We start from the raw sequence: 16,920 nt of genomic DNA on the forward strand, positions 1-16,920 counted from the left end.
CCCCAGGGAACTTCCCATAGTTTGGATTTTGCTGATCATTCCCCTGATGTGCCATTTGACGTGTTCTCCAATCCTTTGTTTCCAATAAATGGTTTATTAGATCTAAAGGCATGATCAAATTCATTCACTGCTTTTGGCAAGAACACTTTATAGGCAGTGATGTGTTCTTTCATTAGGAGGCACATAACTAGGTGACTGAAGCTCCTTTTGTGATGTTAGCAGCCATTGACGGCTTGATCCATTAGTTCATTAGCAGTTGCAAAAGGATGACATTCTAATCCTGTCCCCTCTTTTTTAATGTGAGCGGGCATACATTTTGTCCATATATTTAAGTTCGGTGTCCCCAGCTATTTCCCAAATGACTTCAGAGGCCTTGTACGTTTAAAGAATAGAAAATAGGACATTCAGAGACAGAACCCAGTGGAAATCATAATAGAGGTAATTGAATATGGTTTCACAAATGCTATTGCTTTCTTGGTTGAACTTTTTGTGTTCTAGAGATAATGTGAAATGTCTATATTTGAATGCTATCAAAAGGAACAGATTTAGTGTGGTCAACCAGAAAATAAAGAGATCGACCGTTTTCTGGAGCTCAATGAGAGGCTTAAAATCTGTAGATAGGCATACCTCCTTTCATTGTCCTGTACTTTATTGCACTTTGCAGATACTGCATATTTTTACAAACTGAAGGTCTGTGGCAACCCCACATCAAACAAGTCTATCAGGGCCATTTTTCCAACATTTGCTCACTTTGTGTTTCTGCAGCACACTTTGGTAATTCTCATAATATTTCTTTGTCATTATTATTATATTTTTTATAGTGCTACCTGATCAGTGATATTATGATCTGTGATATTATAAGGGGTTTTGTAAATATCTTTTTTTTTTTACTATGATACCAGTAATTTGTGAGGAATCCTGTAGTTTGCATTTGAATGACTTCAGTATACTTGCACCCTTTGATTTGACCTAAGGAAGCACTAATAGGTTTTGAATGTTGCCTGTGTGTTTGAGAGACCATTAAGATAAGACCTAATATCAAAAATTAGAAGCCAAGTAATTTGTGCAGATCTTTGATGTTACTGTTGTAATTGTTTCGGTGTGCCACAAACTTCACAAATATAAAGTGAACTTAATAGATGAACATGTGTTCTGACTGCTCCATGACAAGCCCTTCCCCCATTGTCTCCCTCTCGTTGGGCCTCCCTCTTCCCTGAGACACAAGGAAGGGCTTTCCTGAACTCTTCCCTTAATATTGAAATTGGGCCAATTAATAACTCTACTCTGACCTCTAAGAGTTCAAGTGAAAGAGTCACACGTCTCTCCGAATTTAGCGAAGAAGGCATGTCAAACTCTTCGCTAAACTCTTTCTGAGTTTAACGAAGAAGCCATGTCAAAAGCTGAGATAGGCTGATAGTTTGTCCTCTTGAATCAAACAGTTTATAAATTTAAAGAAAAATTTCTTCAAGTAAAATTCAGAGTGATACCTCAGTGAACACATGAATGATGCAAAAGAGAAACACCCTTATTGCTGATGTGGAGAAAGTTTGAATGGGTCCAGGTAGAAGACCAAACCAACCACCACATTCCCTTAAGCCAAAGCTTGATCCAAATCAAGGCCCTTACTCTCTTCAATTCTGTAAAGGCTGGGAGAAGTAAAGAAGCTACAGAAGAAAAGTTGGAAGCTACCAGAGGTTCGTTCATGAGGCTTAAGGAAAGAAGCCGTAACAGAAGAGTGCAAAATGATCAGGGTCCTTGGATCAAGCTCCGCATTGGGCTCCCTGCTCAGCAATGAGTCTGTTTCCCCCTCTCCCTCAGCAAGTGCTGATGGAGAAGATCTAGCCCAGATCATTAATGAAGGTGGCTATACTTAATAACAGATTTTTAGTGTAGATGAAAGAGCCTTCTCTTGAAAGAAGATGTCATCTAAGACTTTTTAGAGCTGAAGAGAAGTCAGTGCCTGGCTTAAAACTTCAAAGGACAGGCTGACTATGTTGTCAGGGACTAACGCAGCTGGTGACTTTAAGTTGAAGCCAATGCTCATTTACTATTCTACAAATCCTAAGCTTTTAAGAATTATGTTGAATCTACTCTGCGCTCTATAAACAGAACAACAAAGCTTGGATGACAGCATATCTGCTTACAACATGGTTTACTAAATATTGTAAGCCTACTGTTGAGAACCTTTGCTCAAAATGAAGATTTCATTCAAAATATGGCTGCTCATTGACAGTGCGCCTGGTTACCCTAGAGTTCCAATGGAGATAGGCAGCTGATTGATATTATGTTCATGCCTGCTAATACAAAATCTATTCAGCAGTCCATAGATCAAGGAGTAATTTCAATTTTCAAGTCTTATTACTTAAGAAATACATTCTGTAAGCCTTTAGCTGCCATACATAGTGATTTCTCTGATGGATCTGGACAAAGTAAATTGAAAGTCTTCTGGAAAGGATTTACTGTTCTAAATGCCATTAAGAACATCTGTGAATCATGGGAAGAGATCAAAACATCAACATGAACAGGAATTTGGAAGAAGTTGATTCTAACCCTCATGGATGACTTTGAGAGGTTCAAGATTTCAGTGGGGGAAGTAATTGGAGATGTGGTGGAAATAGCAAGAAAACTGGAATTAGAAGTAGAGCTTGAAGATGGGACTGTATTGTTACTATCTCACAACCAAACTTGAGTGGATAAGAAGTTTTTTCTTATGGATGAGCAAAGAAAGTGATTTCTTGAGAGGGACTCTACTCCTGGTGAGGTTGCAGCAAAGATTGTCGAAATAACAACAAAGCATTTAGAATATTACATAAACTGAGTAGATAAAGTAGCAACAGTGTTTGAGAGGTTTGACTCCAATTTTCAATGATGTTCTGCTGTGGGTAAAATGCCATCAGCAATATCACATGCTCTGGTGAAATGGGTGGAAAGAAGAGTCAATTGTTTCAGCAAATCTCACTGTTGTCTTATATGAAGAAATTGCCACAGCCCACCCCGCCCCGCTTCAGCAACCACCACCCTGATCAGTTAGCAACCACCAACATCCAGGCAAGACCCTCCACCAGCAAAAAGATAACAACACACTGAGGGTTAGCCCTTTTTAGCAATAAAGTATTTTCAACTAGGTATATACATTGTTTTTAGACATAATCCTATTACCTACTTAATTGACTATAGTATTGCATAAATAAAACTTGGATATGCAAAAAACAAACAAACAAACAAACTTGGGTATACAAAAAAAAAAAAAATCCTTTTACTTGCTTTACTGCAATTTTGCCTTTTGTGTGGTGGTTTGGAACCCAACCTCCAATATCTCTGAGGTATGCCTGTATTTCTCCTGTGGAAAGACTGTTAGAAAAATTCTCTACAGGCCCTGCTATATAGAGAGTTATTCTGAACATAGTCACTTTGGGTTAAAATATACACATGACATATGCCAAGTGGATTAAGAAATAGAAACATATGTTCTCTAATGGTGAAGTACTTATCACTCTGATATAACTTCAAATTATCCAGAAAACTGAGCTTTGTACTTACAGTATATTTTTGTTATGAGGATTAACTAGAAAAGGTAGATATTTATGTTAATGTGTATTTATATTCTTTTACATTTCATAACTCCTAACAATTAGGGGTTCCTGGGTGGTTCAGGCGATTAAGTGTCTGCCTTGGGCTCAGTTCTTGATCCCGGAGTCATGGGATCAAACCCTGCATTGGGCTCCCTGCTCAGCAGAGAGTCTGTTTCCCCCTTCTCCCTCTGCCCCTCTGCCTGCTTGTTCTCAATTTCTCTCTCTAATAAATAAAAGCTCTATGACCCAGCAATTGCACTATTGGGTATTTACCCTAAAGATACAAACGTAGTGATCCAAAGGGGCACGTGTACCCGAATGTTTATAGCAGCAATGTCCACAATAGCCAAACTATGGAAAGAACCTAGATGTCCATCAACAGATGAATGGATCAAGAAGATGTGGTATATATACACAATGGAATACTATGCAGCCATCAAAAGAAATGGAATCTTGCCATTTGCGACAACATGGATGGAACTAGAGCGTATCATGCTTAGCGAAATAAGTCAAGCGGAGAAAGACAACTATCATATGATCTCCCTGATATGAGGAAGTGGTGATGCAACATGGGGGCTTAAGTGGGTACGAGAAGAATAAATGAAAGAAAATGGGATTGGGAGGGAGACAAACCATAAGTGACTCTTAATCTCACAAAACAAACTGAGGGTTGCTGGGGGGAGGGGGGTTGGGAGAAGGGGGTGGGATTATGGAATTGGGGAGGGTATGTGCTTTGGTGAGTGCTGTGAAGTGTGTAAACCTGGTGATTCACAGACCTGTACCCCTGGGGATAAAAATATATGTTTATAAAAAATAAAAAATTATATATAAAAAAAATAAAAATAAAGAACCCATAATAACTAACACAGACTCTATATGATCTTAAAGTCAGGCTCTACTTCATTTTGCCAAAATCAACATATACAATTCAAAGGCATTCATCTCCAAAGGTGTATAATTAAATATAGAAATCCCTATCTCTAGATAAACAGAGTCTCTTTGTCCCTCTTGTTCTCATCTTGGGATGTAAATTAGGGAATTCAAAGGAGATAGAAGGAGCTGGACAACAACTCAATGAGCCTCTAAGGGTAGCTGTTTGCTTGGCCTTTGGTGGGTCCTCACTTAGGACACACTGGCCATGCTCTATAATAATGATAGTCTCTAGATTGTCCCTTGGGAACAGTTCCTCAGAGGTAGACTAGAAAGCTGTCCGAACTCTGTTACTATATTTTCTGATATAATAAGCATGATTTATTGAACAGATGTAAATCTTTGATGAACTTACAGCACTTCAAAGTCATTATTTTAACATCAGTAACAGTCTTACAGACAGTGAACCACAGGAGATTAGACAGGTACTGTATTGACCAAAGAAAATACTCTGGAGTTCACTTTTTGACTAAATCTTTGATATACCTTAGCTTTATTTTGATTTGACTCTTGCTTTCAAAAGTGAGACATAGCCCAAAGAAACACCAAATTACCAACCATTAGGATGCTTTTGTGAAAAAACTACGTACTCAATAAGGTTAGATTTACTCTGTAAGTAAAACTTCACTGGAGGAAACCATAGAATAATAGAACTAGAAGGAATATTTAAGACATTTTTCCTTCCTTACAGCTAAGGCCAATGAGGTTAAATGGGATGCAGTGACCCACTTTCTCATGTCCTCAACTCTTGACTATGCAAATCATTGAAGGAAATTTTATTAGTGTTTAGCTGCTACCCCTAACCTTAAATAAAGGAATGAATGATCGATTCTCCATAAAAGTTCACGGAGTATAAGTGAAATTTTTGGAAAAAGGAAAATTAATTGAGAAAACTGCTAAATTTAATATTCACAGTAGCAGGACACCAAAATTTCACTTCAGTACAAAATTTCATTCCTTATTGCCCCACAAAGATACAAGAAACCCTGGCAAAAACTGGCGTGTTTGAAGCTGTGTTCACTAGTCTGGGTCATCAGGATATGGCTCAGTGGGTTTTAACTAGTGGTCTTATATTTTCTGGTTCCCCAAATGTCTCATAGTCCCTAAAGAAAACTTCCAGTTTTATAAAAATACCAAAAATTCTCTTGTCATTATTTAAAATTGAAGTTCAAAAGGGATCTTCAGAGATACTGTACTTGGATTAAAATCATATAAAATCATGTTTAAAATCATCTTAGTAATATTTTAGAAATTAATCTTAAAATTGTTCATATACAAGAAGTATAAAATGTTTTTTTTTAAGATTTTATTTATTTATTTGACAGACAGAGATCACCGGTAGGCAGAGAGGCAAGCAGAGAGAGAGGAGGAAGCAGGCTCCCCGCCAAGCAGAGAGCCCGATGTAGGGCTCGATCCCAGGACCCTGGGATCATGACCTGAGCCGAAGACAGAGGCTTTAACCCACTGAGCCACCCAGGTGCCCCTAAAATGTTTTTAATTTAAAGCCAAAGCCATCTCCACCATCCCCAGTAACTCCGTTGTATGAGAATCTAATTTGCTAATCAGACTGATGATACCTGTTTTCATTGTAAGTTATAGGAAATTAGAAATTACAGCTGAACTACTAAACAAGAATGGACCCTTCACAAGGGCAGTCAACTAGATCATTATTCTGAGACAAAGCAACCTAATGATTACTACAAAGTTCAAACTAAAAGAATTGATTTGAATGATTAGGGGACTCTATCTAGGGCCAAACCCTTTGTGTTTTGTGGATTCATACCATACAATTCCTTTAGTATGTTAAAATGGGCTTTGATCAAAGAAAAATACCCAGAACCAGATAACGTGCATAGAGAGAAAGGAGACACGTAGAGATAGTCCCCCACTGAGTTTCAGAGAATTTCGTATAAACTAAAAAGTAGAGAAATCTAAACCCAAAGTTGGACAACCACTCCAACCACTCCCAGGTGATCAAGGAAGTGACTATCGTGTTCTAGAGCCATTTCCTCAAACACAGCTACAGAGAATTAGTCCTCCTATCCCCAAGAGGTCCCTTTAATCCTTAGGGTCAGAGAGGAAAGAAGTACCTGCACCCAGACCACCAAGACCATACTCACATGGTACCTGCTAAAGAACAGTGAGGCTTAATGCAAGAACACAAACAAACACTGTTTTGGTGGGTTTAACAAATGTTTACTCTTTTCCATCCCCAATGACTGTTGTGACCCCGTTTCCAGGAGACACTACGTTTCTGTGGCCAAATAGTTTACAAATAAACCTATAGAATGACACCTGTTTGTACGTTGGAATACAGATAGGATTTCAGAGCCAGAATAAATTACAGTAATGAGATATGGCCTCTTCTTAAACGTTTATTACTGTGAGAAACCCTGAACAAATGCAAGCCTTTCCGGGCTAGCATATAGAGAGCTCTGGGACTGATCACTTGCCACTTACTCTTTGCCTCTGATTGCACGACTAGGTTACGGGTCTCTGCTTTATTTCCCTAACAGGTTAGTAAGCCCCGGTCTTATTCACAGGTGGCCCCTCTGCCGTGCAGCCCTTGGGAATCTCTCTCTTGCACAGGTGGGAACAGAGGAGGGGTAAGCGAAGAGAAGAGGGGCAGAAGATAGGCTCTTGGCATGGCACACCTGTCTTCAAGAGTTGGAGACACTTTGCAGCCAGCTTTTCTGTGAGAAACTGTGATACCGCCATAAAGTTCTATGTGTTCACTTATTGGTGGCCAAAACCTTTCATTCTTTAAATTCTCAATCAATAGAAGATGATGAATTATCAAAATCTCACCAAGAAATACAAATTCTAGATTTTTCATCCTTCAGGCTGAGCCTTCAAAGGCATTTCTTCAGCTAGACAAGCTGTTGTTTCTCTTCATAAGTACATGTGAGTTAGGAGGTATTCAATTATTGAATGTTTACCGAAAGAGCACTGTAAGGTTTCTGACTAAAAGCCAGATCCTCCCCACCACACTCTAAGAGGAGAATATCCCCCAATTGCCTGTGTTTTGTAGATGAGGAAATTCAGGATAAGAGAATATATTTCACATATATTCATATATTTCACTGGTGCTGACCTCCCACCTAGGTCTATTCTGACTCCAGATCTGTAATCTTTGCTTTCTGTACTCTGATCTCTATAGGTCTGTTCATTACAGGAAGAACAAAATAGAAGGAAACCTATTTTGTGCTAAAACACTCTTGTGAAAGACCCCACCAGTTTCTTTTGTAAGAAAAATTAGAAAACTAAGTGGTTTTTACTTGATCTACTTGTAAAGCTTAGTTACGGGGCAGTCAGAAATCAAAAAAAGAAAATTGAGCTGTTTTTTTGGGTTTGTTTCTTTTTTGAGAGAGAGAGACAGACAGAAAGCATGTGCAATGCACACACCAGAGGGAGAAGGAGAGAAAATCTTAAGCAGACTCCATGCTCAATGAGGAGCCCAATGGGGGGCTCGATCTCACTACCCTGAGATCATGACCTGAGCCGAAATTAGGAGTTGGACATTAACCAACTAAGCCACCCTGGCACTCTGGAAATTGAGATTTTTTTTTTAAACACTATGTTAATAAGAAAAAATAAAAATAAAAATGAAGGCTTATGTATAAAGAAATTCCAATGTGAGTAATTCTGACATCGGTTAAATTGGATTGCAGGGAAAGGACGCATAAATCCTTACTTGAATCCTTATTTCTACAGATCATAGGTGGAGACTTAAAAATAATATTGCCTTTGATTGCACCATGTAGAGAAAGTCTGAAAGAGGAACTATAGAACTTACTGCGTACTAAGATTCTGTTACTGTGACTAGTAGAGGTTGCTTATTGGAAACTCCAGTAGTGGGTGTTATGCAGGGCGTGTATTGCATGGAGCACTGGTTATGGTATATAAACAATGAATTCTGGAATGCAGAAAAGAAAAGAAACTCCAGCAAAGCCCTCCTATGTTAGATACAGGAGAGTGAAAGCATGGGATGTAAATTATATGAGTACAAATTCCACAGAAAGACACCAAAAACACTTACTTGACATTAAAGACCTAAGATATCAATGCATCTTATAACAGCCAGGAGGAGATCTTTTTTTGCTGTAAATTAGCTATCTGATTCAATTTGGTTCCCACAGTTTGTTTTTAATTAGGCAAAGAGACATTTTTAAATTTTTGTTTTCTAAGCTTAAATAGCTTAAGTTCAAAATAATTGTGTAGTATCTGTCTGCCTTCCTTTTTTCACATCTAATTTTAACACTAAGTCAGTCACTTTTATACTTCGAATCAGACCCAGATGCTGAACTTCTTTATTAGTTTACTATTACCCTGTGGGGGGAAAAATCTGTTTGGTTCTTGTTGATTTGAGAGATACAATTTTTTTTCTTGTAGTTTTCCATGCATTATTTTCAAAACACAGAAACTAGGATGGCCTTGCTGGAAAGATCCCTCTTGTTGAACACAGTCCAGATGCTGGAATGTTCATCTGACTTGACACAGCAGGAACCAGAGGGCCAATGCCCACCATGGCGAAAGCTGGCCAGGATTAAGCATGGTGACAGCTGGCCAACAGTCATTGCATGGTACAGCTCTCGTGGGTCTGTGTCTCCTAGTATTCAAATAAAGGGCAGTATTTGCATTTTATAAAGCTTTTTGGAAAGTACAAAGTTAAAAAAAAAAAAAAACCTGTGGGTGTAAAATTTTATTAGTATCTCTCCTTGAGATGAAGGGAGGAGAAAAATGGATGTAAGTTTGGAGTCATCGTCCACGTACACTTAATGCGTAAGCACCCACGGATAATTCCGCTGCAATTAATGTTCTGTGGTCTTTCTCTACATTCTCTGTTTCGTCCCTAGAACACTTGAAGGATAAGTTAGAAGAATATATGGCCCGCTTTTCCAAAGTAAGGATTGTTCGCACCAAGAAGAGGGAAGGGCTCATCCGGACCCGCCTCTTGGGGGCATCAATGGCCAGAGGAGAAGTCCTGACGTTCCTGGATTCCCACTGCGAGGTCAATGTGAACTGGCTGCCCCCGCTCCTTAGTGAGTACGCATGCTGATGGTGGCCTTCCGGGGACCAGCAGGGCCTGGGGACTCGCCCTCCTTCAGAGGGACTGTGTGGCTGGCTTCTGTCCAGTTTGCAACCAACAAAGGCGAGAGATTCCTTCTACAGTTTTTACAATGAGAGCCTCGAATTCTCTATCTTAACCACAGCTGAGAACAAATAGGTCACTAGAAAACTGCGTTAAAATTGCCATTTTTAGATACTACCAACCGCAGTCTAACTTAAGGTTTGCAATGGTTTCATTTAGTTTAGACGTTCTCCTTTATTGTAGTTATAGTGGTGAGGTAAATACTAAAAGAAGAAAGTACTTAAAAACACGATCTCGGGACACCTGGGTGGCTCAGTCAGTTAAGCGTTTGCCTTCAGCTCAGGTCATGATTTCAGGGTCCTGGGATCAAGTCCTGCATCAGGATCCCTGCTCAGCGAGGAGCCTGCTGCTCCTTCTGCCTGCCCCTCCGCCTGCATGTGCTTGATCTCTCTCTCTGACAAACAAATAAGATCTTTGAAAAAACTATCTCTCTACAGTTCAGATTAACACACACACACACACAGAGTATAACAATTATTACAGAACTGTTAGGAAAAGAGGAAAGACAATGATTAAGCCCCAGAATACAGTTCAAGTGCAAGTGCCCTGACATTTTTGTGGATTAAAATGCCAGTTCTCCCCTCAACTCCTGGCACCGGTCTAGAGCCCCAAATATATAATCTCCCAAGTTTACAGAGGACCTCCTCAAGCACTCCGAGCTACTATCCAGATGACACATCTCTAAGGCTCACAAGATGGCTCAGAGTCAGGGAAGAAGCAGCCTTGCTGTCACATTACAGTTAAACTGTTAGAAACATGAAAGAACTAAGAGTCATTCAAACTAGAAAACGCTTGTGTGACTCAGTTGGAGCTTGACTATTTTGTTTTTTATTTCACCATGAAGTCAGATATTAAGTCCAGTACTGGATGAGGAATAAATTGCCAGACTGGAAAAAAATATATATAGATATATAGATATATAGATACAGATATATATACATGTTTCTAAAATGTTCTTGGTGTGCACGTACTGTACTCCTTATTCTTCCAGATTTTGGTAAATCAACTTTTATTGTAAATATATCCCTGGCCTTGGAGCTAAAGCCAGTAAAAACGGCCTTTACAATACGCTGCCTCAGAAAGAATGATTTGCTATTGACTACTGTGTAGGATTTCAACTAGAACCAGCAAAGCTCCATTAGTAAAAGACATGGGCGGGTGGGGGTGGGGGCGGGGAATCAATTGAAACTGTGTAGGATTTAAGACAGGAAATGACCATCAACTAACGCCCCACCGCCTCACCCAATCCGCACACACCTGCCCAGGCGACTGCCCAGCCATCATAATCAACAGGGATGTTTCAGTGCTCCTCTGGCCAGAGACTCCTCTGAGCTTTTAATTAAAAGTACCTTGTTCAAGGACATAGCAATTTAGAGTTTCATCAGCAACAGTGAGATTCCTGCAAACTGAACTTGACCTATACGGTGTCGAATACTCAAGGAAGTCAGCAAAAGGCCTAATTTATTTATGAACCAAAGCAATTCCTAAATGCCAATTATCAAGCCTCTGATTGTTCATATGAATCTAAAAGGGGGGAAGAAGAGAGAGAGAGAGAAAGAAAAAAATAAAGAGAAACCCACTTTTTCTCATTAAAGCATTTCATTTCCTGTAGGCTTGATGGATAAGAAATGATTCAAGTTCAGGATCACTATCTTTTTTTATTTTCCTCTATCAGTGTCCTGACACATCATCCAAAATGAAAAAAAAAAAAAAAAAAAAAAAAAAAAAAAACCAGGCGGAGCTACACAGTTTCTTGGTTCATTTTTCACCTTGGGATTATACCTGAATTTCAATTTCCCATGAAGAGTCTGTTTGTTTGATCCCTGGAAATTGAAATGTAGGCACAAGCCTTAGATGAAAAATTAGTCATGCTGCTTTCACCCTAAGCTAGAGCAGCTGGATGAGAGCTGAAAGGAAATTTGAAGGGAGAGTTGACAGTTAATTTAACAGACTCATTCTCTTTGGGTCACCTTGGGACTCCTTGTTGGTCAAGGAACTTGTAAATCAACCTGATTCTGAATTTGATTGAAGAAAGTCACTGAAACCGTAATATTGAACTACCTGCAGAGGTGCTAGGAGAGAGATTTTGGACACAGCAATGATGCCTCCTCTGCCAAAGACATCTACGGGGAAACACCATTTAGATAAAGATTAAAACCCATTACAAGACTTTCCCAGGTGAAAATGGATGCTCATAGGGTGCTTGTCGAAGAACCACCTGAAATAGTGCTGGGGGTCTCTCTACTAATTAGCTGAAATAATAGGAAGGCCCCCTCTAGGGTCTCAGGGATCTCCTGGGGCCATGCTGTTTACTTTGCCACATGCCCACATCATACTCCCATTGTCCTGCTTTATCTTCTTTCTATCACATTTATCACCTTCAAACATACTATGTAATTTAGAGATTTATTGCGTATATTGATTGTCTTTGCTCCATTGCTAAAGACAGATTTTTGTGGTTTATTCACTGCTGTGTTCCCAGAACCTAGACAAGTGGCAGGCATAGAATTTCTACTCAATAAATAGCTGTTGAATTGGAAGGAAGGAAGGGAGGAAGAGGCATATAATTATGGAGAGGAGATCTTCTATAGGATTCTGAGGTTTCCCCACCCTGCCCCATCAGAGACATCAAAATAATAATACTGAACTAGCCAAACCTCATTATTTCTAAAAGATGTTTTTTAAGATATATAAATGTATTTTATTCCACATGCCACAGCAGATCATCCAAATAGCAAGAAATCAGATGTTCCTACTTAAAAGTTCGGTCAGACAATATGTTTGTTATAATAAATGCTGAGTGCACATTCGTGGGAAGAAAATATGGTTGGCCCCTTAAACAGCACGGAGGTTAGGGGCACCAACACCCTGCACAGTCAAAGATTCACGTATAACCTTGGACTCCCCAAATAACTTGCTGTTGGCCAGAAGACTTACCAATCACATAAACAGTCAACTGACACTTATCATATGGTATATGTATTCCATACTCTACTCTGACAATAAAGTTAGCTAGAGAGTAAAATGTTCTTAAGAAAATCATAAGGAAGAGAAAATACATTTGCAGCACTGTACTATATCGAAAAATATCTACTCATAAGTGGACCTGTGCATTTCAAACCTTTGTTCTTTAATAGTCAACCCTATGTCACCTATACCTGTTCCAGGTGAGGCAAGATGTGTAAGTGCCGATTTCCTGCGCTGTTAAAATCTCACAACAATAATATCTACATGGAAAAGGAAGGATCTGGGACTGAAAAAGATACCACGCAAGAAGCATCATGGAGAGCTGGAAAGACCATGGGTTTTAGGATAGGACTGTTGGGCAGGCATTGCGTCCTGGGTTTTGCTCTCCAAAGATGAGTGACCTTTGACAAGTTATTTAGCTTCTCTGAGCTCAGTATCCTCGTCTGTAGATTGAGAATGACAATGGCAGCCACTTTACGGGTTGCTAGGAGGATTAGAACTACCAAGACTATAAACCACTTAGCAGTTGCTCAAGAATTTGATAGTAGCAGGAATAGTAACAGTAGCATCAGTCCATCTACTACATTTTTGGATAGAATAAGAAAAGATAAAAACATATAGCTTTAATAAACAAAGGACAATCAAAGGACAATAGCAAAGAATTCTTGGTGTGATCTGTCAGCATTTAACGGGGGAGCAGCCATCATGACCGTCTTAAGATTAGAGGCTAAATAAAAGAAACATGAAGTTAAATATTTACATTTTGGTACCTCCAGAAAGCAGGACAATATTTTCTCAGCAAGCTCCCGCTGTATGCTTGAAGGAACACAAATACTGTTTATATTCCATGCATGCTGGATGCACTATAAAATGACAGATTGGGGACAGGTCAGAGCAAAAATGTGACAGAGGTAGAGCTAAATGGACTTCTGCAAGTCTCTCCGGGACATAACTTTCTTAAAGGAAAACATGGCAACACTAATTGTACCTAATCACTGTCCCATCACGTTAAGTCCAGCCTTGGAAGAGATTTCGCAAAGCTCTCTAACAACCAGAGGAAACCAGGCTGCAAGCAGCATCCCCACATTAGGAAGAATCTGTAGGCTTCTCTTTGCTGAAAAAATGATGGATGACCTAGGCAGGCATGTCATTTCCTATTTTGTGCTTTCATTTTTCAGACCAAATTGCACTAAACCACAAAACCATCGTGTGCCCCATGATCGATGTCATTGACCACAACCACTTTGGGTATGAGGCACAAGCTGGGGATGCCATGCGAGGCGCCTTCGACTGGGAAATGTACTACAAAAGGATCCCCATCCCTCCAGAGCTCCAGAGGGCAGATCCCAGCGACCCTTTTGAGTGAGTAGCTGAGGGAAAGGCTGTGGGAGAGAGGGTAGCTTCCTCATTTCAGGCATGTCAACTTGGGACCCATGAGGACAATCATCTCTAATAGTGGAAGAAAACAGGTGGCAACAATATCCACCCCTTGGAGAAAAGTCAGACCTACAAGTTGTAGAAAATTACAAGTTGCACCAAATACGTGAATCCATCCCCTTATCAAACTTGGCAAAGCATCAGAGGAAATGTGTGGATGTAAAAATCAGGAAAGGCAGAGTTCACTGAAAACACATATTCTCTTGTAAATAGTCTCTCGAATGGTCCCTTCCTCATCTCAGTTCTCTCTGTCCTTTTGCCTTTTCCCTAAAGAACCATTTAAATTAACTAGTTTACTTTACTCTCATTGGAAAATGATGTAAAATAGGAAGCTGGGTTTAAGCCACTGTTTACACCCTGTTGGGACGATGAGGGCAGGCAGTGTTTCTGAGTAGTGCTCCAACATCTTGAGCTTGGGGAGTTCAATCAAAATGATATATCCAGTGTAAATAATCTTTGATAACCTGGTCATTAATTTAAGTTCGATATAGGTAAGAATTTATAGTAATCTATTGGTCTCTACAAAGTTAAGTCCTTTTTTTTTTTTTTTTTCCAGTGTGGGCATGAGAATTGTGCATGCCAAGAAAAAGAAATATATATATTTAGCTTAGTTTGACCAACTCTTAGGTCCATTAATGGTGAATGGTAAACTTTTTCCAAAAGTGAGCCCAGAGATGGCCCAAGGCATACTATTAACTATTCCTCGTGCTATACCCTTTTGATCACATTGAAGCTTTCATAAATTTGAAACTATCATATAGTTTTTCTTAGGACAAGAAAAATGTCTGTGATTGGGGCTTTGCATACTTTCTAAGGGTCTGTTTCAAATGTGTTAGAATTGATACTGTCTTTTCATTAATATGGGCAGCAAAAGTTTACAGTGGAGAAGCTCCCAAGTATAAGAACCATTTCTGTGACACTAACCCTTTAAACTCCAAAAAGTATGTGATAAACATCAGAAAATGCTTCTTGTGATTCTAGGCTCTGGAAAGATAAACTCTTGGAAATGCTGGGGGAGTTTCGGAAGACATTAGCCTGATAAAAAGGGAGAAGTAAATGATTCCTTTTGTAACATGAAGCACACTCATCAAGGAACCAGAATTTCTGAAGCCCCCTTCATACTCTGAAATTGCTGGAGAGTTTTTGAGAAGAAATAATAAAGGCCCATTGTTATTCTGGCAATTGCTTTGGCCAAGATTTTGAGGATATTTAAAACTACTAGAAAAGTTCTTTAGAGATGGAGTTTCCAGTAAGCATTTGAAGAGGGCCCAGCTGGAGAGATGTTCATCAGGCTTTCCTGAAGTTAACTATCGGAAAGCCTTGGCAAAGGGGCCTGTAGGGGGTAGGGGGATTTAAAGCCATGTTGGGGGGATGCCTGGGTGGCTCAGTTGGTTGGACAACTGCCTTCGGCTCAGGTCATGATCTCGCAGTCCCGGGATCGAGTCCCGCATCGGGTCCTGCATCGGGCTCCCAGCTCCACGGGGAGTCTGCTTCTCTCTCTGCCCTTTTCCTCACTCATGCTCTCTCTCCCTGTCTCTCTCAAATAAATAAATAAAATCTTTAAAAAAATAATAATAAATAAAGCCATGTTGGGGCTTGGAGGAGGATACAAAAGAACCCTAAATACGGTGAAACTGCCATTAGATGGCAGCTGATAGGGGAACAGCCACAGTCTGGTTTTTACTCCGAGGTGGCCATGTTTTCAGGGCTAGAATTCTTCCATGATGGTTTTCCAAAGACTCTCTAACAGTGACTGGGTTATAATGACCTTCTACTTTATCTCCCCTGCAGTCAGTGAGTGGGGCTCCTGTTCCTGGCAGAAATGGGTTCAAAATGCTACCAAGGGAATCTCAGAATGTGAAAACTAGGAAAGTATTCTCAGTCCCTGCCTTGGCAGTCGAAATTGTTTGTCAGGCGGACCCTGTCTGTGACCATCACCATTATCAGGCACCTTGCTTAAGCCCGGAGCTTGCAGAGTTGGTAACTTTCAGAATTAAATTACCTCTTGTTCCTGTCACTGACTTCGGTGGTTGCTGTCCGTCAAAGACTGCATTCACCTCTTGAATACTACTGCTTTTCTGGCTTTTCAGTCTCTTTGATTCCTCGGAATGTGGACACTTTAGCCTTTTGTAATAAACGTAGCTTCCAAGAGATGTCCACTTTGATCTTAAAAATTGCATTTGCCTTCCTGATAATAAAAGAATGGTTACCCAAGCCGTGATGAGCAGTGTATCAGCAATTCCATTATCTCCCTAGTCACCTGAATATGCTTGTAAATAGACAGACGTGCTTTAGGCTAAAACGTGCTTCCCTAGATGTCAAGCTTTAAGATACACAGAGTGAATGCCGTCTCTCACATGGACTTTCATATTACAGTAGCTTCTGCAAGGGGTGTGTGACTTTTTTAGGGAGACAGGGAGAGGAAGCTGAAAAGAAAAAAGAAGAGAAGAGGAATATGTAAATTCATTGCAAACCCCAGGACTTTTCATGCAATATATATGCAAACTTTATCTTTCTGTAACAAGTTCATCTTTTATCAAATGTCCTAAGTGGCGAAACCTCCACCCTCTCATTTATTCTGCCATTATTTGAGTTTCCTGAAATTATTGACTATAGTAATGGGTTTTTTTCATCTGCAAATCCTGTGAAATTAGCGAGGCATGAACAGTAATTATCCATGAACTGAATTGATAAGTTCAGGGTATTATATTAATGCATAAGTGTTATTTCTCAAATATTTGGCTTCAGTTAGAATCATATATGGGTCAAGGTATAAACCGTATTTCTCAAAATAGGTTACATGGTCAAAAGAACTCAAAATCTCCCAAAATGAGAATCAAGACCCTCCACAATCTGACTAGG

General features: G+C 39.7%; 1 protein-coding gene across 1 annotated transcript in view; it reads left to right on the forward strand.

Annotated features, from left to right (window-relative positions):
- GALNTL6 (polypeptide N-acetylgalactosaminyltransferase like 6) overlaps nt 1–16,920 on the forward strand; it is a 1,243,223-nt gene that overhangs the window by 1,017,815 nt on the left and 208,488 nt on the right. The window contains exons 6-7 of the mRNA XM_004766106.2: nt 9,359–9,544; nt 13,800–13,983. Of these exons, the coding sequence (XP_004766163.1) occupies nt 9,359–9,544; nt 13,800–13,983 (370 nt within the window). The remainder of the gene's footprint in view (nt 1–9,358; nt 9,545–13,799; nt 13,984–16,920) is intronic.

The sequence above is a fragment of the Mustela putorius genome, unplaced genomic scaffold (assembly GCF_011764305.1).
Source record: "Mustela putorius furo isolate JIRA1106 unplaced genomic scaffold, ASM1176430v1.1 tig00000682_pilon_pilon_pilon, whole genome shotgun sequence".
NCBI classification, from domain to species: domain Eukaryota; kingdom Metazoa; phylum Chordata; class Mammalia; order Carnivora; family Mustelidae; genus Mustela; species Mustela putorius.